Source organism: Lissotriton vulgaris, chromosome 12 (genome assembly GCF_964263255.1).
Source record: "Lissotriton vulgaris chromosome 12, aLisVul1.2, whole genome shotgun sequence".
In the NCBI taxonomy this organism is placed as follows: Eukaryota; Metazoa; Chordata; class Amphibia; order Caudata; family Salamandridae; genus Lissotriton; species Lissotriton vulgaris.
The window spans coordinates 10,426,005-10,451,144 of NC_141700.1; the positions used below are offsets into that span (position 1 = coordinate 10,426,005).

Sequence of the window (25,140 nt, forward strand, 5' to 3'; positions counted from 1 at the left end):
ATAATGGCTGATGCACTTATAACCCAGGAGAGTGTCATAGGGGGGTCCTGCTCATGTGGGGCACCTTCACACTTATAACCAAGCACTCTGCTTTCAGGATTGAAAGGTCTGCCTTAGGGGTGACTAATAGGTTTAAGTGAAGTGACCTCAGATGTAAGAAAACGTATATCTGTCATAAGTGATACTAGCACCAGCTTACACAAGCTAAAATGTCTGGCCTGTAGTCACAATGTAAGTGGTCTCTCATGGGTAGATTAATACATGCTTCAGCCCATGGGAGACCCCTGGTGTACCTATGCCCTGGATACCATAGTACCATATACTAGGGACTTATAAGGATACACCAGTGGCCAATCTGGGCGTACCTAAGTAATCACCAAAGTGCAATTTAGGGAAGAAGCACAGAGAATGGGTTCCTGATTAGCAGGATCCCAGTCAGACTAGTCAGTAAAACATAATGACACCAGCAAAAGGTGGTGGTGACCATGAAAGCAGGCCCTACTTTCCTACACAGATACTGCCATGATACTAATACCCAGATTCCGTAGTATGAAAACCACATAATGCTAAAGCAGTTTCTATATTGCCCCTGTTTCTAAAATGCAATTGTGCCAGAAACTACATTGCCCTGGTATGCGAAGCACTACTGTCACCCGAGATACCAACGTTGCCCTAGTATGTGCAGCACCATTGTCATGCCAGAAACCACATTGGTCAGGTATGTAAAGCACCACTGTAATTCTAGAAACCACATTGCCCTGGTATGCACAACAGCACTGTCCTGTCAGAAACTACATTGCACTGGTATGAACAACACCTCTGTCATGCCAGAACCCACATTTACCTGGTATGTGCAGCACCACTGTCCAGCCATAAACCACATTTACCTGGTATGTGCAGCACCACTGTCATGCCAGAACCCACATTTACCTGGTATGTGCAGCACCACTGTCCAGTCAGAAACCACATTGCCCTGGTATGCACAGCAGCATAGTCATGCCAGAACCACATTGCCATGAAACATTAAGGCCCATTTCCACACATGCATCATTGCTAGCAGGCTGCTTGGGCCAGCCACCACCCCCATGTGCTTGAACAGTAGCACCACTGTACAGGTGATTTTCAAGGGGTCACAAAGGAAGGGTGGGAGTCTGATCCTTTGGCTTCTTCTGGTGAGGAATGCTTGGATCCGTGTTCCGTGTATGCCTGCGTCTTGTAGTCTGGCGACTAGTGTGCGGTGGGAGACGGAGTCGAAGGCTGCTGATAGGTCGAGTAGGATGAGGGCTGTGGAGTGGCCTTGGTCCAGGAGGGTGCGGATGTCGTCTGTGGCGGCGAGTAGGGCGGTCTCTGTGCTGTGGTTTGTTCGGAATCCGGATTGGGACGGGTCGAGGATGGCGTTCTCTTCAATGAATGGTGTCAGTTTCCTGTTGACTGTTTTCTCTGCAGCTTTGGCTGTGAAGGGGAGGAGCGAGATGGGCCGATAGTTCTTGAGGTCGGAGGGGTCAGCTGTGGCTTCTTGAGCAGGGTCTGACTTCTGCACGCTTCCAGTCGTCTGGGAAGGCGCCTGTTTTGAAGATGGTGTTGATGGTGTAGTAGTTCAGGTGCGGCGGTGGCTCTGTGGTAGATATGAGGGGGGCAGGGGTCGGTGGGGGCCCGAGTGGATACTTTTCATGGTCAAGGCGGTGTCTTCAGCAGGGATCGGTGTCCAGTTGGAGATGGTTGCTTGTTTTTCTATCCCAGAAAAGGAGCTTCTGGTGCTTGAACTCAGGAGTACATCAGAGTTGATTCTAAACTGACTATATCTGCCCCCCCACCCCCCTCCATTTCAACTGGGGCAATGCTTAGAATGCTGAGTCTGGCTTGCCATATCTGACAAGTCCTCACGGTGGCCCTTGCAGACTGGACCCCTGTAGTCTACTGAGGACAAGAATCACCCGGCACGACGGCCTCTCAAGTAGTGCAGCTCCAACCACTTTACCCCGGTGCTGACGGAACAGCACTGGCTACTGGGAAATGAGCCAACCGAATACAATACCCGATACCCCTAGAGGTGATTAGCCGTACTATACAAGTACTGTCTGACATGATTTGACAAAACACTGTGCGTTATTCAAAAAGCCATGCAAAGTCTACACAAGAGCTTCCAAAACTATCAGTCAACCTTATACCTTGTACCTGGTCACCTTCCAGGCACCGTCCAGCCATGCTCAAGGCTCCAACCTCTGGGGTCTCCACCCTAAGATTCAAAGCAAATCCCTTCTGGGTCTGGAGACATCTGAACCCTACTTGTTCCCCGCAACTCAGACGGTCAGGGTAGGACCTGCTCGTACCCAGGGCAATAGCCAGAGTCCAGGCTCACTGAAGTCTCCCGTTATTCCTTCAAGCTCTTCCCATATGTGAGTGCCATACAAACCCCAAGGTAAGTAAAAGAATAGAAAGGTTCCAGAGTGGAGTTAGTCTGGGCTTGAAAGGACAGTGAGCCGTGGCGTCCCTTCCAGCTGAAGACAATGGTCCACTGAAAGGCTGACGCGGCGTTTTCAAGTGCTCAAAATCTCAAAACGTGGACCCATGGGGAAGCCGGGAGGAGAGCTCAGCAACATGTCAAAAGACATTCATGTGTGTCGAAGATTGTATCTCCAGGGATGTTCTGTCCTCTGTGCAACTTCCAGAGCCGCAAGCGGGTGCCGCCGGTCCTGGCACATCTGACACTAGGAATACAAATTATGTTGTTATGTTAATATATTTTATGTCGCACGAATCACACCCAGAGAGGTAAGTTGGCACCCAGCCATCACACAAGCCCGGCAAGAAACTACAGCATTAAAAAAGCACTGGGGCATATTAGCAAGGGCAATATCGCCACTTTAGCAGCACTTTTTTCCGCTAAAGTGGCGATATTTTTATCGCCCTATCAGCAAGCTGTCGCTAACAGCAGTAAGCGACAACTTTCAGGCGATAGCGACCGGTTTGGGGCCCGCTTTGCATGTGAGCGATATTTATCGCTAATGACATGCAAAGTGGGCGTACCCAAACTGTTAGAGACTGAAAGCAGTCACTAACACAGCTATCGCCTATTAGCAACATGGGCGAAGCGATAAAAAAGTCGCGCTAAGCGTGATTATCGCTAGAATCTAACGCCTGCTAAAAACATGACTTACCTGTTTTATTCAATGGGTGGTGGATTGTCAGGTTAAGCCCCCATTGGCGTTAATGCGTGAATATTGATGGATTTCCAGCGATATTCAGGCATTTCGCCGCTATCGCTGGATAATTTAGCACAAAGGAGATAAACGTTGCTAATAGCATGTTTTCTCCACTAACATATCCAGCGATAGGCAGCGATAACAATAAGCGCGCTAGGTGCGTTTTGCGATAAATATTGCAATTTCTTGCTAATATGCCCCACTGTCTTCAGTAATTTTCTAAACTGGAGATGATCGATGCGCATTCAAATGTGCAGAGGGAACCTATTCCAGTACAGCGGGCTAGAGATGAAACAGATCTGACTCCTATATGGGTCCTTCGACCCGTGGGACTGTCAGCAACGCTTTGACACTAGATCTAGCCTGTGTGGGAGTGCGGTAATGAGAGAATGTAGGCAATAGATAGCTGGGCCCAATTCCAAGCAAAGAATTGTGTGTCAGGCAACAGATTTATTTTTAAAATATTCCTTTTATGGACTGGTAACCAGTGCAGTGAACGCTACAGAGGGGAGGAAGCAGCTCCGGATGGCAGGTTGAAGATGAGATTGGCAGCCGTGCTTTCCACCACTTGGAGTTTAGAAAGCGACGTCTCATTTGCCAAGGCTAATAGAGCGTTGCCATAATCTGACGACTGATGACCTGCGCTTGTACTGATTACTATCCGGCTGGAATCTAGCTGAGCAATGCTCCATGAAGGATCCACTCACCATGAGGCATGTTTGAGCAATAATCCCTCTGCAGGATGGACACTTTGCTGGGCCCAGATACATCTTCCAGATAGAGATCGGGTATCCACAGAAATCAGCCTCATCGTGTCCGAATTCCAGATCCTCCTCTTGGTCTAGAAGGAAGGTCAGACTGTCCCTGGTTCCTTTCAACATTCCCTATGTGGGCAGCCCTGGGACCTTAAAGGGGTCTGTTTCACCTGATACTTGTCAGGTAGCATTTCCTCAGACTTTTTGCTTCCTCCTCCTACATGTTGCTGGTTCTCATGTGGAGCCTCAAGGGTGTGGCCCCTTTCCCACTGTACTGCAGTGCGAAAGTGCAGGCACCCTTCGGACACATGTTAGGAAGTGGTGCGGACATTATGTTTTTAAACATAGGTCAGACCTGCTGTGGCGGCCTGGGTGCGCACTTGTACCGCTGGTGTGGTTTACCTACGCGTCTGACCTTCTATTGCATGCTGGTGTGTGGACTCACACGGACTGTGGGTTGAAACATGCGTCTGACCTGCCACAGCAGGTCTGTGAGAGCGCCCTTTCGTGCGGACTCCAGCTGGCCTGTAACAAGCCCGGTCCAGCCAGAGTGGGCCTTTCACCTCCACTCAGATGGAAGGTAAGGCTGGGCAGGCACCCACTGGTGTTCGCTGCCCATGTAGTATGGAAGACCCACAAGGGTACCCCTACCGAGGAGGTTTGCTCTTCCCTTAAGTTAGCCAGGGGAAGGGGTCCCCTGTACTGCAAGCTACAATAATGGGTTTCAGTGGCGCAGCCTCGTTATGTGTCCTATCAATGGATTGGCTCGGCCAAACCCGTTCCAATGGTAATGGTGGGCTTGGCATATCTTATGTGGAAATGCCACGTATGGAAAGTGGACTTTTGTATGCGGCAAACTCTTTGGTCGGTCAAAATCGTAGGCCGGCGGAGCACATCTGGGCATTCTTCAGTGACAGCCATAAACCATTGGGCATGCAATCAAGATCGCCGACCTCTGTCGTTTGCGGGCCTGGCGGAATATATGGAGCAGAGATTATGACACCTGGACTCTAGGCCAGATCACGGCCCCCATACACATAGAGATCTGCATTCCACGGCCTCATGGCAGACAGGAGGGGACATTTAGGGGATACGTCTGTGGTTCAAAGGAATACCCTTTGAACCACCCCCCAACTTCAAAGGCCCAATAGGGTATAACTACCCAGCGTCACCCCGCCATGAGGAGAGATCCGCTTGTGGAGATGCAGGACGGGAGAACCTGGTCTGCGTGGTGCACATACCCGGAGGATTCTGTTCTGCACATGGAGGATAACTACCCATGGAAAGGACTGCGTGCCTTCCTGATTAGTGGCTGGCCTGGGCCAATGACCTGCTGACGGGTGGCACCCTGAAGTGGGTTCCCAAGGACCTGTTGGCTGGTCTCCTGTTCTCTCAGAGATGTAAAGGGTCTCCTACGAGGGGCCCACACCATCTACTGGTGACATCTGGAGGGCAGTGCCCTCTAAGTGGCCACATCGCCTGCTGAAAGCTGGAGAGCACGGTGTGTGTTTGGAACTACAGAATCAAGCCTGGAGACTGGAGTGCCTAGTGCAGAGCTCAAGACGCTGCCTGCATCTACAGCACAGTGGTTCCTGTACTGCAGGGGCCCGGGCACACATAAGTGTATTGTTGGTTTTTAGAGGATTCTCCGATTGCGGGATCAAAAGTGATCGGCTTCATCGACTGTGCTGCATTTCTCTTGTGCGCCACGCCGACTGCATGCTCATTGCATGCGGTGTCGGATTCACAGGTTGCATCTCTCGAAGGCACGGAACACACCCGTTGCAGAGTATCACTCTACTTCGTGAGGAACTGCTGAACTTGTGCCTCTGTGTGTGTCCGGAGTATGGAATTGCAATTCTACTTCGTGTAACCTGAAGTTTCTGGTGAGACTCATTTTGTTGAGCGCCAGACCCTGTGCCCGGATTGCCAGAGCACCACTTGGATCAACGTGTACCAGATGGGGTGCCTCCTCAAGCCAAGAAGCGCCCCAGTGTGTTGTTCCCCATTAACTACTTGCTCCCCCAGTGATCCCATCATGGTGGACCAACTGCCCTATCCCCATCTGGCCCTTCTGAAGACCGCATGGCGCCAGGTAGGAGTGAGAGGAATTGACTAGGCTGGAGGGATGCTTCTGAGAAGTTTCAGGATTAGGACAAGAGACTGGTGACCCCCATGTGCTTTGCCGATCTGGGATGGTGCCAGAAGACCTGGAAGAACCCTGTTTGTAACAAATTGTAGCTCGTGGCCCGTTTCTGCTTCACAACTAGTTGGTGGACATCCTGAGTGGCGCCCAGACTGTCTTTGTTTACGTCAACCTCTTGTTTATGCTTACTGCCTATCCCAACGTGCTTTCCGGGGACCAAGACGAGGTGTACCCCAGCCATGACTGGCCTTGTGTCCAGATGGAGGGGCTGGTTAACTTCCATCTGGGGTATCTGGAAGAGTGGGGGTGAATTGGAGTTTGGCAGGAGACTTGGAGCCAGGAGTTCTGCAGGGTATTATCTATTGACCTGCTTGGTATCAGAGGTACTGTATTAGGGTATCGGGTGCTAAGCTGGTACCTGTTGCATTGCGTAGCGGTGCAAAGTGAGTGTGAGTGTGCAGACGTGACCGTCTGTGGACCGCCGGTACTTCAAGGCACTGGTCGACAGTGTTGGTTTATATGTTGTTCTCTTTCCAAAAACACTTTACTTCTCAACACTGGGCTTATTGTAGTGGCCTCATCCTGCGGTGCTGCTAAAAGTGTTATCGTTCTGTTTATGCACATATTACTGATATTGTTGTAGCCCAGGGAGAACCCTATAGCCATGTGAAATTACATGGGGCTGACAACGTGTCCCACCGCATAAGGGTTTTGTGGGGGGATTAGAATTGGACTTTTTCCATGTGTGCATATTGGTAAACAGTCAAAATATCGAGTTCAAAATATAGAATGAACAAAATATCGAATGGACAGAATATAGTCATCAAAAATATTGTTTTGAAGGTAAGTAATGTGATATCGAATTTTAAACTAAAAATTTACATATCCCATGACTTAGGCAGGGGCTTGTTATTTAACGTACAGCTGCCAGGATAAGCATTTTGTGACAAATATATTTATTCCTGTCTGTACGATTTTAACTTCCGTACCTTTTGGTCACCTTTATGTTTTCAATTGTGATCCAATGTTTAAACGCATGTCAGTATGTGTCCTAATCCCTTATGAAATATCTTGGATTCCCCTGTATAAATTTCGTATTTTATAACAATCTTTTAATGCAATGAATTGATCTCATGTTTGCTTGTATGATTTGTTTACAAATCGAATAAAAGCTTTTGAAACTGAATTAAATATGTAAATTTATTTATTGGTATTTATTTTTAATTAATTGTTAATTAATTTTGGGGGTAATTTTATATTTGGTAAATAATTAAATTTTAATTGGCAATTAATTTTATTTAATTGATTAATTGATAATTATGTTAATTTTACTAATTTATTTTCTGTAGCGGTATTTTTTGCGTAATTTAATTCTGTAGCGGGTTGTGGGTGTATAGGGGAATTGGGTGGGAAGTAATTTATTTATAATTAATTAAATATGTACATTTATTTATTGGTATTTATTTGAATTAATTTTTAATTATTTTTGGGGGTAATTAATTAAATGTTAATTGCCAATTAATTTTATTTAATTGATTAATTGCTAATTATGTTAATGTTACTAATTTATTTTCTGTAGCGGGTTGTGGGTTTATAGGGGAATAGGGTGGGAAGTAATTTAATTATAATTAATTAAATAATTTAAATTATTTATTTGTATTTAATTTGAATTAATTGTTAATTAATTTTTAATTGTTAATTAATTCATTGGTAATTTGTAATTAATTTGTATTAATAGGTAACTAATTGTAATAATTAATTTTTTTGTAATTTTAATTGATTAATTATTAGATTATGTTAAATTGGTAATTACTTTTAATTATTTTTTTTATAGATATTAATATATATATATATATATTTAAATAATATATGAAGTATTTACTTTCCCTACTGTTGCACTCACCGGAGTGGGAATAGTAATTTGTACCCCCACGCTATCCAACGCTTTCCGTACTGTTGCACTCTTTGGAGTGGGAATAGTAATTTTTACCCCTACGCTATCCAACGATTTCCCTACTGTTGCACTCACCGGAGTGGGAATAGTAATTTGTACCCCCACGCTATCCAACGCTTTCCGTACTGTTGCACTCTTTGGAGTGGGAATAGTAATTTTTACCCCTACGCTATCCAACGATTTCCCTACTGTTGCACCCACTGGAGTTGGAATAGTAATTTTTACCCCTACGCCATCCAACGTTTTCCCTATTGTTGCACTCTTTGGAGTGGGAATAGTAATTTTTACCCCTACGCTATCCAGCGCTTTCCCTACTGTTGCACTCACTGGAGTGGAAATAGTAATTGTTACCCCTACGCTATCCAACGCTTTCCCTACTGTTGCACCCACTGGAGTGGGAATAGTAATTTTTTCCCCTACACTATCCAAGGCTTTCCCTACTGTTGCACTCATTGGAGTGGGAATAGTAATTTTAATACTCCCGCTATCCTACGGTAATAATATTGTATATGTTTTTAATAATATTATGTTAATATATATATATATATGTATATGTTTAAAAAAATAAAATTGTATTATTTTTTTATAACTTAAATTAATTATTTAATATTTATAAGGTTATTTAAGTATTTTTAAGTATATTTTAGTTATTTTTTTTTAATTTTACATTAGTTTTAATACATTCGATATTTTTACAAAGTACATATTTTTAAACGATATTTTGGAGTCGATATTTTTGTACTTACCTGTTTGTAGATAGGATTTCGATATTTTGTCTGTCGATATTTTGGCATCGATATTATTAGTACTCTATATTTTGTCCTTCGATATTATGTCAGTGATCCGTTCATATTATAAAGATCTGATTAACACAAATTGGGCCTAATACTGCTAGTAATATGCTACGTGTGATTTATGCCCAGAACTCCATGATATTCATGTTACATTGTTTAACGTGAGTGTTGAATATAAACAACATTTCTCGATGTCAAGTCTGAAGTCTCTCATTTGTGTCATTCAGAATAATTATTGTGTTTGCGTGCTGTGCTCTTGCTTTATACATTGCTTCTGCGGGACGCCTGACTGCTGAGTGCCAAGCTGTCCAAGGGTGAGCACTGGTTGTACAGTGTGTGTAATCACCTGCCCTTTATGGGAGCGGTGCACTCTGCCTGGCTGGGGCGCCCCCACAGCCAAGCAGGCAGTGCAGGTTCCAACCGGGTCTTGTGCCCGCCTTGGTCTTTAACATATTCCCACCTATGCTTGAGCAGAGCCTTGCAGAACCCTATGTATGTAGACAGCGCGCGGCTCTCCATCTGCAGCGACAGTGGTGGATGGAAGGCAGGCTTGCATTATCCTGAGAAGGTCCATGAAGACACCGCTCTTTCATCTAAAGATTCCAAAGGATTCTGAAGGGAGCGATTGACACCCGTCCCTTTGAAAAGGATCTTGGCTGCTGGCTACTCGAGGGTGTGCACCCCTCCACCAAAAACAAGACCACAGCACTTTAATCTTCTCTGTCAATGGGGAAAGGGAAACACACTATTGTCCCCTCCAAAACACACTGCAGACCGTAGACCCGGGGAAACTCATGTCTGAGCTCAGTCTCCTACGCCAAAGTGAAATTTTGAAAAGAGTTTTAACAGATCACGTCGAAAGACATGTGGACTCACACCTGCTGCATCACAACTTCAATCAGGGCGGCAGAGGAACAGAGGCCGCCCCGGCAGACAACCTAGACTCTAGGACCTAGAGGATGCCTTATCAGCCTCAAGAAGGGCTGGCTAGCTGCTTCCAATCTCATGGGCTTCTGGTGACCCAAGACACTGTCAACCACACTGTTCTTTTGAGCAGGTTGGGGGTCTTGTGAAGTACTCTAACTTTCTTCAAGTCATTCCTCTGGAACCAAAGTCAACAGGAAGGCCTGGGACCCGCAGAAGGTTCCTCTCGCAAAGTGAAGTGCGGTGCCACACAAGGCTCTGCTCTCCCCACCACCCTTTACCTGTTACATGCGTCCCTTGTTCCAGCTGCTAGACTCGTCTGAGATCTGTTTCCAGATGTACGCAGATGACACTCACATCTCGAGAATAGTGCACTGTGTTTGCCTAACATCATCGCCTGCCTCAACCACATTCAGGGGCATGTTAACAAGGGCTTTATCTCCGCTTTTTTGGTTTTAAAAGCCAAAGAAGCGGAGATAAAAATATCGCCCTATCTACAACAGGGTGCTAACATGCAAATGTTGCTAAGTGACATTTCTCCTATTTTCAAGCTTCACGCTAACCCTGTTAGAGACAAAAAAAGCATTGTTTACCAAGGTTAACGCTGCTTTTTTACGTCTGCTAATTTTCAGACTTAGCCATGTAATCCAAAGGGAGGTGGATTACATGGCTAAGTCCACCATGGGCTATCAACAAGGATATCCTTTTCCTTGTAGTTTTATCGCTGCATTACCAGCGATCACCTCCCAAAAATGCCGCCATCGCTGGATTTTTTATCGCCTAGGCGGTTAGCGTTGTTAATAACGCGATAACCAGGCTAAGCGCCCTTAGGGTTAATTTTCCCTGTTCCTTATTAATATGCCCCTCAGTTCTAGGTTAAATAAATGCCCTGGGCCTCGACTGCGAAAAAACCCTGAAATCTTAGTCCTAATGGAAGAGCACAACCTGTCTCTCTCCCCTTCCACTGGCCTGCTAGCCTTGGACTGTATCATGGACCACCCTAAAGGACACAAACATGGCCTCATCTTTGATTCAGACCTTCTCAAATCAATGTGGTTCTCAAAGGGATCAACTTGCAAACCTTCATGATTCAAAGAATTCTCCCCCTCCTTCAAACAGATCCCGCAGACACCATGGCACATGCCTAAGGTGGAAAGGCACTGAGGTAAGGCACAGTACATGCTACACACATCTCCCTTGAGACATGAAGGTTGTATGAACGAGCATGTGAGCCAAAGATACTCCGCATGACCCGAAGACGTCATCACGGCTACTTAATGATCCAAAGTATAGGGTAGGACGAATAGGAACTGTGGCCTAACTGCTTGATTTATGTCTTAGAAGTGTAAATAATCAGATTTGCATGTATACATGTTGTTGGGTTCCAATCACGAGTGTGGGGACATTTCTCGTGTTAATCCTGGGACGCCGCGTGGGGATCCTGCTGGTGCAGCGCGGTCAATCCCTTTGAATCGAGGACCTGCGGCTCCATGTGGATTAATGTGAACAAGTAGCATCTGATCGAGGCAGGTAGGTAATGTGTGCAGGGGTCTAAATGACAGCAGGGGAGGGTGAGAGGGTAGGGGGGGCAAGGAAAGGGAAGCAGAGCCATGGCGACGGGGTTCAATGTATGGTCCCCTCTTGTGAGACAAAAAGGACCAGGGGCTGAGGCTTCCAAAGCCTCGGGTGATTCCCATGGATCTGAGCACCGGGTGGATTGTGACTCCAGGAGGGAGACCGCTCCTCCTGACTCGCAATCAGACCCTAAGTGCGATGTCGACAAGGCTATCCTAAGGCCGCCCTTGTTTTGAGGGACCTTTACTGGGGGGCAGAAGTAACTGTGGCGCCTGGGTGTTCATATTTGTGTGTGCAGCTATAGTTTGGAGCAGCTGTCTGTAAGAGTGCAGTGACTCGCGGTTATCAGCTTGTGTGACACAGGGGTGGTGCCGTCACTTGCAGGGGTACGGTCTTCAAGCTCCGGTGGCATGTGGTGCAGCGGCCAAGGCAGCTGACTTGGGAGCTCAAGGCTCACGGTTCGATCCCGGCTCCGGAGACAGATCAGCTCAGCTCAGCACCATGTGACTCTGGGCAATAGCTTGCTTAATATCCACAAAGCCCCAACCCCCCCCCCCCCCTCCCCACACACACACACATCTTGAGACCCGTAAGGGTGAGTAGTTCACGCTTTACAAATACGGATACACAAATTGCCTTGGGAGTGCATTGGACGTACATTACAGGCTGGCTCCCAGCCTGTGTGCTGTCTAGAGATGCATCGAACTCTAGTCTAGTCTATATGTGTCTCCACCCATCTACAGCACCCCGTCCACCGCCTACAGCCACAGGCACAGCCACAGGCTCCGGCACTGAGTAATATGCTGCTCTACATCACAGGGGAGGCAGTCAGCACAGGACACAGATCAGGGATGCGCTGAAAGACTCAGTCTGTGATCGTAGCAGCAAGGATCATCTACAGAGGTAGGAAAGAGGCATCACCTATAGAAGCATAGACAGACAACTTCACCTATAGAGTAAGGAAGGCAGGACTTCACCTATAGAAGCACGGTATCCCCCTGTACTGCCTGTGGTCCTATAACTGCCAGCCCAGCTCCCCCTGTACTGCCTGTGGTCCTATCACTGCCTGCCCAGCCCCCCTGTCCTGCCTGTGGTCCTATCACTGCCTGCCCAGCTCACCTGTACTGCCTGTGGTACCTCATTCCACTGCCATCCCAGCTCCCCTGTACTGCCTGTGGTCCTATCACTGCCTGCCCAGACCCCCTGTCCTGCCTGTGGTCCTATCACTGCCTGCCCAGCTCACCTGTACTGCCTGTGGTACCTCATTCCACTGCCATCCCAGCTCCCCTGTACTGCCTGTGGTCCTATCACTGCCAGCCCAGCCCCCCTGTACTGCCTGTGGTCCTATCACTGCCAGCCCAGCTTCCCCTGTCCTGCCTGTGGTCCTATCACTGCCAGCCCAGCTTCCCCTGTACTGCCTGTGGTCCTATCACTGCCAGCCCAGCTTCCCCTGTACTGCCTGTGGTCCTATCACTGCCAGCCCAGCTCCCCTGTACTGCCTGTGGTCCTATCACTGCCAGCCCAGCTTCCCTGTACTGCCTGTGGTCCCTCCTATCACTTCCAGCCCAGCCCCCCTGTACTGCCTGTGGTCCTATCACTGCCTGCCCAGCCCCCCTGTACTGCCTGTGGTCCTATCACTGCCAGCCCAGCTCCCCTGTACTACCTGAGGTCCTATCACTGCCAGCCCAGCTCCCCTGTACTGGAAAACTGAATCCCTTCTTGTCTGTACCAGGGAAGCTGATCACTTCCTATTCAGTCAACAAAGTTTCCAGTGACCTCTGAGCTACTTGGTAACAAACCCAATTAAGTTTAGCATAGTCAGTGGAGGCCTGGAAGATCCGCACTTCTACGTCGATACTACTGTTTATGTTATTCCAATGCGCCGGGCCTATTGGGAAAATAGGAACTACACTACACCCTGTACTGCCTGTGGTCCTATTACTGCCAGCCCAGCTTCCCCTGTACTGCCTGAGGTCCTGTCACTGCCAGCCCAGCTCCCCTGTACTGCCTGTGGTCCTATCACTGCCAGCCCAGCTTCCCCTGTACTGCCTGTGGTCCTGTCACTGCCAGCCCAGCTCCCCTGTACTGCCTGTGGTCCTATCACTGCCAGCCCAGCTCCCCTGTACTGCCTGTGGTCCTATCACTGCCAGCCCAGCTTCCCCTGTACTGCCTGTGGTCCTATCACTGCCAGCCCAGCTCCCCTGTACTGCCTGTGGTCCTATCACTGCCAGCCCAGCTTCCCCTGTACTGCCTGTGGTCCTATCACTGCCAGCCCAGCTCCCCTGTACTGCCTGTGGTCCTATCACTGCCAGCCCAGCTTCCCCTGTACTGCCTGTGGTACCTCCTTTCACTGCCAACCCAGCTCCCCTGTACCGCCTGTGGTCCTATCACTGCCACCCCTGCTCCCCTGTACTGCCTGGGGTCCTATCACTGCCAACCCAGCTCCCCTGTACTGCCTGTGGTACCTCCTTTCACTGCCTGCCCAGCTCCCCTGTACTGCCTGTGGTCCTATCACTGCCAACCCAGCTCCCCTGTACCGCCTGTGGTCCTATCACCGCCAGCCCAGCTCCCCTGTACCGGCTGTGGTCCTATCACTGCCAGCCCTGCTCCCCTGTACTGCCTGTGGTCCTATCACTGCCAACCCAGCTCCCCTGTACTGCCTGTGGTACCTCCTTTCACTGCCTGCCCAGCTCCCCTGTACTGCCTGTGGTCCTATCACTGCCAGCCCAGCCCCCCTGTACTGCCTGTGGTCCTATCACTGCCAACCCAGCTCCCCTGTACTGCCTGTGGTCCTATCATTGCCTGCCCAGCTCCCCTGTACTGCCTATGGTCCTTCCGCTCACTACCAGCCCAGCTCCCCTGTACTGCCTGTGGTCCTTTCACTGCCTGCCCAGCTCCCCCTGTACTGCCTGTGGTCCTATCACTGCCAGCCCAGCTTCCCCTGTACTGCCTGTAGTCCTATCACTGCCAGCCCAGCTTCCCCGTACTGCCTGTGGTCCTATCACTCCCAGCCCAGCTTCCCCTGTACTGCCTGTGGTCCTTTCACTGCCTGCCCAGCTCCCCCTGTACTGCCTGTGGTCCTATCACTGCCAGCCCAGCTTCCCCTGTACTGCCTGTGGTCCTATCACTCCCAGCCCAGCTTCCCCTGTACTGCCAGTGGTCCTATCACTGCCAGCCCAGCTCCCCTGTACTGCCTGTGGCCCTATCACTGCCAGCCCAGCTCCCCTGTACTGCCCGTGGTCCTATCACTGCCATCCCTGCTCCTCTGTACTGCCTGTGGTACCTCCTTTCACTGCCAGCCGAGCTCCCCTGTATTGCCTGTGGTACCTCCTTTCACTGCCAGCCCAGCTCCCCTGTACTGCCTGTGGTCCTATCACTGCCAACCCAGCTCCCCTGTACTGCCAGTGGTCCTATCACTGCCAGCCCAGCTCCCCTGTACTGCCTGTGGCCCTATCACTGCCAGCCCAGCCCCCCTGTACTGCCAGTGGTCCTATCACTGCCAGCCCAGCTCCCCTGTACTGCCTGTGGCCCTATCACTGCCAGCCCAGCTCCCCTGTACTGCCCGTGGTCCTATCACTGCCATCCCTGCTCCTCTGTACTGCCTGTGGTACCTCCTTTCACTGCCAGCCCAGCTCCCCTGTATTGCCTGTGGTACCTCCTTTCACTGCCAGCCCAGCTCCCCTGTACTGCCTGTGGTCCTATCACTGCCAACCCAGCTCCCCTGTACTGCCTGTGGTCGCTCACTGCCAGCCCAGCTCCCCTGTACTGCCTGTGGTCCTATCACTGCCAGCCCAGCTCCGCTGTACTGCCTGTGGTCCTTTCACTGCCAGCCCAGCTCCCCTGTACTGCCTGTGGTACCTCCTTTCACTGCCAGCCCTGCTCCCCTGTACTGCCTGAGGTCCTATCACTACCAGCCTAGCCCCCCTGTACTGCCTGAGGTCCTATCATTACCAGCCTAGCCCCCCCTGTCCTGCCTGTGGTCCTATCACTGCCAGCCCAGCCCCCCTGTCCTGCCTGTGGTCCTATCACTACCAGCCTAGCCCCCCTGTCCTGCCTGTGGTCCTATCACTGCCAGCCCAGCTTCCCCTGTACTGCCTGTGGTACCTCATTCCACTGCCATCCCAGCTCCCCTGTACTGCCTGTGGTCCTATCACTACCAGCCTAGCCCCCCTGTCCTGCCTGTGGTCCTATCACTACCAGCCCAGCTCCCCTGTACTGCCTGAGGTCCTATCACTACCAGCCCAGCTCCCCCTGTACTGCCTGTGGTCCAATCACTGCCAACCCAGCTCCCCTGTACTGCCTGTGGTCCTATCACTCCCAGCCCAGCTCCCCGTACTGCCTGTGGTCCTATCACTGCCAGCCTAGCCCCCCTGTACTGCCTGTGGTCCTATCACTGCCAGCCCAGCTTCCCCTGTACTGCCTGTGGTCCTATCACTGCCAGCCCAGCTTCCCCTGTACTGCCTGTGGTCCTATCACTGCCAGCCCAGCTCCCCTGTACTGCCTGTGGTCCTATCACTGCCAGCCCAGCTTCCCCTGTACTGCCTGTGGTCCCTCCTATCACTTCCAGCCCAGCCCCCCTGTACTGCCTGTGGTCCTATCACTGCCTGCCCAGCCCCCCTGTACTGCCTGTGGTCCTATCACTGCCAGCCCAGCTCCCCTGTACTACCTGAGGTCCTATCACTGCCAGCCCAGCTCCCCTGTACTGGAAAACTGAATCCCTTCTTGTCTGTACCAGGGAAGCTGATCACTTCCTATTCAGTCAACAAAGTTTCCAGTGACCTCTGAGCTACTTGGTAACAAACCCAATTAAGTTTAGCATAGTCAGTGGAGGCCTGGAAGATCCGCACTTCTACGTCGATACTACTGTTTATGTTATTCCAATGCGCCGGGCCTATTGGGAAAATAGGAACTACACTACACCCTGTACTGCCTGTGGTCCTATTACTGCCAGCCCAGCTTCCCCTGTACTGCCTGAGGTCCTGTCACTGCCAGCCCAGCTCCCCTGTACTGCCTGTGGTCCTATCACTGCCAGCCCAGCTTCCCCTGTACTGCCTGTGGTCCTGTCACTGCCAGCCCAGCTCCCCTGTACTGCCTGTGGTCCTATCACTGCCAGCCCAGCTCCCCTGTACTGCCTGTGGTCCTATCACTGCCAGCCCAGCTTCCCCTGTACTGCCTGTGGTCCTATCACTGCCAGCCCAGCTCCCCTGTACTGCCTGTGGTCCTATCACTGCCAGCCCAGCTTCCCCTGTACTGCCTGTGGTCCTATCACTGCCAGCCCAGCTCCCCTGTACTGCCTGTGGTCCTATCACTGCCAGCCCAGCTTCCCCTGTACTGCCTGTGGTACCTCCTTTCACTGCCAACCCAGCTCCCCTGTACCGCCTGTGGTCCTATCACTGCCACCCCTGCTCCCCTGTACTGCCTGGGGTCCTATCACTGCCAACCCAGCTCCCCTGTGCTGCCTGTGGTACCTCCTTTCACTGCCTGCCCAGCTCCCCTGTACTGCCTGTGGTCCTATCACTGCCAACCCAGCTCCCCTGTACCGCCTGTGGTCCTATCACCGCCAGCCCAGCTCCCCTGTACCGGCTGTGGTCCTATCACTGCCAGCCCTGCTCCCCTGTACTGCCTGTGGTCCTATCACTGCCAACCCAGCTCCCCTGTACTGCCTGTGGTACCTCCTTTCACTGCCTGCCCAGCTCCCCTGTACTGCCTGTGGTCCTATCACTGCCAGCCCAGCCCCCCTGTACTGCCTGTGGTCCTATCACTGCCAACCCAGCTCCCCTGTACTGCCTGTGGTCCTATCATTGCCTGCCCAGCTCCCCTGTACTGCCTATGGTCCTTCCGCTCACTACCAGCCCAGCTCCCCTGTACTGCCTGTGGTCCTTTCACTGCCTGCCCAGCTCCCCCTGTACTGCCTGTGGTCCTATCACTGCCAGCCCAGCTCCACTGTACTGCCTGTGGTCCTATCACTGCCAGCCCAGCTTCCCCTGTACTGCCTGTAGTCCTATCACTGCCAGCCCAGCTTCCCCGTACTGCCTGTGGTCCTATCACTCCCAGCCCAGCTTCCCCTGTACTGCCTGTGGCCCTATCACTGCCAGCCCAGCCCCCCTGTACTGCCAGTGGTCCTATCACTGCCAGCCCAGCTCCCCTGTACTGCCTGTGGCCCTATCACTGCCAGCCCAGCTCCCCTGTACTGCCCGTGGTCCTATCACTGCCATCCCTGCTCCTCTGTACTGCCTGTGGTACCTCCTTTCACTGCCAGCCCAGCTCCCCTGTACTGCCTGTGGTACCTCCTTTCACTGCCAGCCCAGCTCCCCTGTACTGCCTGTGGTCCTATCACTGCCAACCCAGCTCCCCTGTACTGCCTGTGGTACCTCCTATCACTGCCAACCCAGCTCCCCTGTACTGCCTGTGGTACCTCCTATCACTACCAGCCCAGCTCCCCTGTACTGCCTGTGGTCCTGTCACTGTCAGCCCAGCATCCCCTGTACTGCCTGTGGTCCTATCACTGCCAGCCCAGCTCCGCTGTACTGCCTGTGGTCCTTTCACTGCCAGCCCAGCTCCCCTGTACTGCCTGTGGTACCTCCTTTCACTGCCAGCCCAGCTCCCCTGTACTGCCTGAGGTCCTATCACTACCAGCCTAGCCCCCCTGTACTGCCTGAGGTCCTATCATTACCAGCCTAGCCCCCCCTGTCCTGCCTGTGGTCCTATCACTGCCAGCCCAGCCCCCCTGTCCTGCCTGTGGTCCTATCACTACCAGCCTAGCCCCCCTGTCCTGCCTGTGGTCCTATCACTGCCAGCCCAGCTTCCCCTGTACTGCCTGTGGTACCTCATTCCACTGCCATCCCAGCTCCCCTGTACTGCCTGTGGTCCTATCACTACCAGCCTAGCCCCCCTGTCCTGCCTGTGGTCCTATCACTACCAGCCCAGCTCCCCTGTACTGCCTGAGGTCCTATCACTACCAGCCCAGCTCCCCCTGTACTGCCTGTGGTCCAATCACTGCCAACCCAGCTCCCCTGTACTGCCTGTGGTCCTATCACTCCCAGCCCAGCTCCCCCGTACTGCCTGTGGTCCTATCACTGCCAGCCTAGCCCCCCTGTACTGCCTGTGGTCCTATCACTGCCTGCCCAGCCCCCCTGTACTGCCTGTGGTCCTATCACTGCCAGTCCAGCTCCACTGTACTGCCTGTGGTCCTATCACTGCCAGCCCAGCTTCCCCTGTACTGCCTGTAGTCCTATCACTGCCAGCCCAGCTTCCCCGTACTGCCTGTGGTCCTATCACTGCCAGCCCAGCTCCCCTGTACTGCCTGTGGTCCTATCACTCCCAGCCTAGCCCCCCTGTACTGCCTGTAGTCCTATCACTGCCAGCCCAGCTCCGCTGTACTGCCGGTGGTCCTATCACTACCAGCCCAGCTCCCCTGTACTGCCTCCACCTTCCTGCCTTGTCTGCAACAGGTGTTCCTTGTCAGCCCTCTCCAATCCTTGTCGGCACTCTCCTTTCCTTGTCCGCACTCCCCCTTCCTTGCTTGAACTCTCCCTTCCTTGTCTGCACCTTCCTTGTCGTCACTCTCTCTTCCTTGGCAGTACTGTCCCTTCCTTGTTAACACTCTCCCTTCCTTGTCAGCGCTCTCCCTTCCTTGTCAGCACTCCACCTTCCTTGTCAGCACTTTCCCTTCCTTGTGAGCACTCTCCCTTCCTTGTCGGCACTCTCCCTTCCTTGTCAGCGCTCTCCCTTCCTTGTCAGCACTCTCCCTTCCTTGTCAGCACTCTCCCTTCCTTGTCAGCGCTCTCCCTTCCTTGTCAGCACTCTCCCTTCCTTGGCAGCACCCTCCCTTCCTTGAATTTACCCTCCCTTCATTGTCGGCACTCTACCTTCCTTCTTGGCACTCTCCCTTCTTTGTCAGCACTCTCCCTTCATTGCCTTCACCTTCCTTGTCGGCACTCTCCCTTACTTGTCAGCACTCCACCTTCCTTGTCAGCACTTTCCCTTCCTTGTGAGCACTCTCCCTTCCTTGTCAGCACTCCAGCTTCCTTGTCAGCACTTTCCCTTCCTTGTGACCACTCTCCCTTGCTTGTCAGCACTCTTCCTTAGTTATCAGGGCTCTCCCTTCTTTGTCACCACTCTCCTTTCCTTGTCAGCACTCTCTCATCCTTGTCAGCACTCTTCCTTCATTGTCAGGGCTCTCCATTCTTTGTCACCACTCTCCTTTCCTTGTCAGCACTCTCCCTTCCTAGTCAGCACTCTACCTTCTTTGTCAGGGCTCTTCCTTCCTTGTCAGCACTCTCCTTTCCTTTTCAGGGCTCTCTCTTTTTTGTCAGCACTCTCCCTTCCTTGTCAGGGCTCTCCCTTCTTTGTCACCACTCTCCTTTCCTTGTCAGCCCTCCCCCTTCCTTGTCAGCACTCTCCCTTCCTTGTCAGGGCACACCTTTCCTTGTAGGCACTCATCCGTTCTTGCCTGCATCTTTCTTCCTTGTCAGAACTCTCCCTTGCTTGTCAACTCTCTCCCTTTCTTTTCGGCACTCTACCTTCCTTGTCGGCACTATCCTAAGTTACTTGTCAGATCTCTCCTTTCCTTATCGGCACTCTCCCTTCCTTGCCTGCACCTTCCTTCCTTGTCGGCACTCTCCCCTCCTTGCCTGCACCTTCCTTCCTTGTCGGCACTTTCTTCCTTGTCAGCACTCTCCATTCCTTGTCGGCACTCTCCCTTCCTTGTCAGCAATCTCCTTTCTTTATCGGCACTCTCTCTTCCTTGTCTGCACCTCCTTTCCTTGTCAGGGCTCTCCCTTACTTGTCAGGGCTCTCCCTTCCTTGTCGGCACTCTCCCTTCCTTGTCAGCACTCTCCCTTCCTTGTCGGCACTCTCCCTTCCTTGTCAGCACTCTCCCTTCCTTGTTGGCACTCTCCTTTCCTTGTCAGAACTCTCCCTTCCTTGTCAGCACTCTCCTTTCTTTATCGGCACTCTCTCTTCCTTGCCTGCACCTCCCATCCTTATCAGCACTCTCCCTTGCTTGTCAAGGCTCTCCCTTCCTTGTCAGCACTTTCCCTTCCTTGTCAGCACTCTCCCTTCCTTGTCAGCACTCTTCCTTCCTTATCAGGGCTCTCCCTTCTTTGTCACCACTCTCCTTTCCTTGTCAGCACTCTCACATCCTTGTCAGCACTCTTCCTTCATTGTCAGGGCTCTCCATTCTTTGTCACCACTCTCCTTTCCTTGTCAGCACTCTCCCTTCCTAGTCAGCACTCTACCTTCTTTGTCAGGGCTCTTCCTTCCTTGTCAGCACTCTCCTTTCCTTTTCAGGGCTCTCTCTTTCTTGTCAGCACTCTCCCTTCCTTGTCAGGGCTCTCCCTTCTTTGTCACCACTCTCCTTTCCTTGTCAGCCCTCCCACTTCCTTGTCAGCACTCTCCCTTCCTTGTCAGGGCACACCTTTCCTTGTAGGCACTCATCCGTTCTTGCCTGCATCTTTCTTCCTTGTCAGAACTCTCCCTTCCTTGTCAACTCTCTCCCTTTCTTTTCGGCACTCTACCTTCCTTGTCGGCACTATCCTAAGTTACTTGTCAGGTCTCTCCTTTCCTTATCGGCACTCTCCCTTCCTTGCCTGCACCTTCCTTCCTTGTCGGCACTCTCCCTTCCTTGCCTGCACCTTCCTTCCTTGTCGGCACTTTCTTCCTTGTCAGCACTCTCCATTCCTTGTCGGCACTCTCCCTTCCTTGTCAGCAATCTCCTTTCTTTATCGGCACTCTCTCTTCCTTGCCTGCACCTCCCTTCCTTGTCAGGGCTCTCCCTTACTTGTCAGGGCTCTCCCTTACTTGTCAGGGCTCTCCCTTCCTTGTCGGCACTCTCCCTTCCTTGTCAGCACTCTCCCTTCCTTGTCTGCACTCTCCCTTCCTTGTCAGCACTCTCCCTTCCTTGTTGGCACTCTCCTTTCCTTGTCAGAACTCTCCCTTCCTTGTCAGCACTCTCCTTTCTTTATCGGCACTCTCTCTTCCTTGCCTGCACCTCCCATCCTTGTAAGCACTCTCCCTTCCTTGTCAGGGCTCTCCCTTCCTTGTCAGCACTCTTCCTTCCTTGTCAGCACTCTCTCTTCCTTGTCAGGGCTCTTCCTTCCTTGGCAGGGCTCTCCCTTCCTTGTCAGCACTCTCCCTTCCTTGTCAGCACTCTCCTTTCCTTGTCAGAACTCGCCCTTCCTTGTCAGCACTCTCCTTTCTTTATCGGCACTCTCTCTTCCTTGCCTGCACCTCCCATCCTTGTCAGCACTCTCCCTTCCTTGTCAGGGCTCTCCCTTCCTTGTCAGCACTCTCCCTTCCTTGTCAGCACTCTCCCTTCCTTGTCAGGGCTCTCCCTTCCTTGTAAGCACTCTCCCTTCCTTGTCAGCACTATCCCTTCCTTGTCAGCGCTCTCCCTTCCTTGTCGGCGCTCTCCCTTCCTTGTCAGCACTCTCCCTTCCTTGTCAGCGCTCTCCCTTCCTTGTCGGCGCTCTCCCTTCCTTGTCAGCACTCTCCCTTCCTTGTCAGCACTCTCCCTTCCTTGTCAGGGCTCTCCCTTCATTGTCGGCACTCTCCCTTCCTTGTCAGCACTCTCCCTTCCTTGTCAGCACTAAATCACTCTCCCTTCCTTGTCAGCACTCTCTCTTCCTTGCCTGCACGTCTCTCCCTTGAATATCCCCCTCCCCCCGTGTTGGTTCTTCCCTTCATTTCCATAGCCCTCCATCCCCTGCCCTTCTCACCCCCCCCCCCTCCCTTCACCCCGAGGCCCCCACACCCCTCACCTATATAAAAGTTGGTGACAGTCCTCATCTGCTTGTGCTTGGAGATGACGTAGATCACCAGGGCGTTGCCCGCCAGCCCGACCACCATCAACATGGCAAAGAAGAGGGGCACGAGCCAGGCGTCCACCAGCCTGGGGGGGCTGCGGGGGTCCGTGCTGTTGCCCCTCGAGTGCGCTCTGCCCGGGTACGACTCGTTGAGCGGGAAGGACTCGTTGCCCAGCTCTGGGCTGGCAGAGGCTTCCCACATGGCCACCTTGGGGGCGGGCGCGGAGTCCGGCAGGCGCCCCCTTCAGGAGCGGTGGCCTGGCACAGGTGGAGCAAACTGGCACATGTGTAGGGAGACTGGCAGAGGGGACTGACGGTGGAGGAAGGGTGGCACCAGTGCGCGTAGCTGGAGGAGGTCGGCTGGGACTGGTAGATGAAAGCTGGCACAGGTAGTCAAAAGTTGCCACAGGTGGGTGACGGGTGGAAGAGGTGGGCAAAGGCGGGCACAGGTGAAGGAAAACCACCGCGCGCGGATGCAGGGGAGTGAGGCTGGCACAGGAGGGGGAAGGTTGGCACGGGCGGATGAAGTCTGCAAAGGCAAGTGCAGTTGGAGGAAGGCTGTCGAGTGGAGGAGCGCTGGCCCACGTGGGCGTAGAACAGAGACTGGCACAGCCCGAGGAAGGCTGGCACAGGCGGGGGGAGGGCGGCGCAGGCACCTGGGTGCAGGAGGACGCACACTGGCACAGGACGACCCACGTTGATGTTGGCGAGTGAAGGACTGCTCAAGCTAGGCTGGCACAGACAGAGGAAGTCTGGCAAAATGGGTGAAGACTGGCACAGGCGGGTGCAGCTGAGGGAAGGCTTCAGAGGGGGGGAGCGCGGGTGCACCTGGCTGCAGGAGAAAAGACACTGGCATGGGCTGAGGGTGCTTGGCACTGGCTGAGCGAGTGTAGCTCAGGAGGGGAAAGTTGGCACAGGTGCTGAAGTCTGGCACAGGCAGATGCAGACGGGGGAGGCTTCCGAGGGTGCGGGTCCACGTGGCTGCAGATTAACAGAGACTGGAATAGGCTGAGGGCGCTTGGCACTGGTTGGGGGGGGGGGGGGAGGTTTGCACAGGCGCTGAAGCCTGGCATAGGCAGATGCAGAGGGGAGAGGTTTCCAGAGGTGGGGGATGGGGCGGGTGCACCTGGCTGCAGATTAACAGAGACTGGCATAGGCTGAGGGCGCTTGGCGAGGGCGAGTGTAGCTCAGGAGGGGGTAGTTGGCACAGGTGCTGAAGCCTGGCATAGGCAGATGCAGAAGGGGGGAGGCTTCCAGAGGTGGAGGAGTGTGGGTCCACGTGGCTGCAGGGGACGAAGCCGGGAGTGGATGCTGGTGAGTGGGCGGTGGCATAGGCGGGGGTGACCGGTGGCTCTGTCCAGGGGGTGCACAGGTTCCAGCTTCGATTCTCCGGGGTCTCCTCCTCTCAGTCAGATGTGGGGTCCCGGCTTAGATTCCTCCGGTGTCGTCTCAGCGCTGTGCGGGGGTCTCAGACTCTACGATGTCTCCCTGCAGGGGGTGTAGGGGTCAGGTATTTGATTGGGTCTCCCCCCGCCCGTGAGGTGCAGGGGTCTTGGATTCCGTCCTGTACCTGGCTGATCAGGCATCTGAGTAACTTGTACCCTGAGCAAAGCAGAGACATGAGCCGGGAGCTGTCCCTCAGCACCCCTCCCTCAGAGCACGCTAAATCTAGCCCCTCCCTCAGAGTCCATCCCCCTCCCCTGAGTGCAGGACACCCCTGTAAACCCACCCCCCCTGAGTCCAGCCCTCGTGCTTCTAAACCCCGCGCCCTCGCTGAGAGCGCCGCATCCCTCCCTCTCTCCCCTCTGTCCGTCTCTCTCTTCTCTTCTTCCCTCTCTGGCATGCAGCGCTTCTCCCTCTCCCCAGCAGCACCCCTCCCCTCCCCTCTCCTCCTCTCCCCTCTCTCCGGGTCCAGACCTCTCTCCTCTTCCACTTCAGTCCTCTCTCCCCACCACCAGCTCTCAGTGCAGCGCACCTCCCTCTCTACCTCCGAGTTCACTCTTTCACCTCTCCGACCCGGCACACAACACCCCCCCCCCCCCTCCCTCTCTTCCTCGTCCTCTCTGCCCACGACTTCTCTGTCTCTCCACCTTGTTCTCTCTGCCTCTGTGCAGGCGTCTCTTCCTCCCTTGCCCTCTATTCTTAAAGGCTGCCCTTTTTCCTGGGAGTCTCCTTGATTTTGCTCCCCTGGTCTCTCTGCCCATGGACGTCTCTCCAGCTGTCTCCTTCCTTCCAAGTCCGGCTGTCTCGAGAGTCTCTCTCTCTCATTTACTTTTCTCACCCAAACGCTGCCCTCTCTCTCTCGCCTCTTCCCTTCGTGTGCCCTCTCACCTGCCCTTCTGCTCCCTCGTGGACTGTGGTCTCTCTCCGACTGTCTCTCTCTTCTGTAGCCTGTCTGTAAGCCCGGAGCGGGTCATTGACAACCCCAGCGTTCCCTCTCCCACCCTCCTCTCTGTCTCTCTACCTCCTCCGTCTCTCTCCCACTCTCTTCCCTCCCCCTCTTCTCTCTCCACTCTCTCACTCCTCTCTCTTCCGCCCTTTCTTCCGCTCCCTCTCTTTCGTTCTCTCTCCCTGTTCCATCTTCCCTCTCTCTCTTTATTTCTCGTTTTCTTCCTCTCGCGCTTTCTCTTTCTTTTTCTCGCTCTCTCTCGTTGTGTCTCCTTCTTTCTCTTCCTCTCTCTTGTTCGCTCTTGCTCGCTCCCTCATTTCTCCTGCTTCCTCCCTCTCTCTTTCTCTAATGATCCCCTCTCTCGTTTCACCTTGCACCCTCCCTCCCTCTCTCGCCCCTCGCTCTTTCCTTGTCTCCCTCTCCTCCTCCCAGCCTCTGACTCGGGGCAGACACGTCTCTCCTGAGGATGGGCTCTTTCTCTGTCTCTTCCCGTGCCCACTGTCACTGCCTGTACCCGCGGTCTCTATTTGTGCCTGTTGACCCAGCCTGTTCCCGCCCTGTCCCGCGCCAGCTGTCTTTGACTGTATCACCCGTC

General features: G+C 52.9%; 1 protein-coding gene across 1 annotated transcript in view; it reads right to left on the minus strand.

Moving 5' to 3' along the window:
- Positions 1-22,607, minus strand: part of KISS1R (KISS1 receptor) — a 241,624-nt gene extending 219,017 nt beyond the window's left edge. Inside the window, exon 1 of the mRNA XM_086946308.1 lies at positions 22,112-22,607. Coding sequence (XP_086802434.1) covers positions 22,112-22,358 — 247 coding nt within the window. The 5' untranslated portion in view covers positions 22,359-22,607. The remainder of the gene's footprint in view (positions 1-22,111) is intronic.
- Between the last annotated feature and the right edge of the window lie 2,533 nt (positions 22,608-25,140).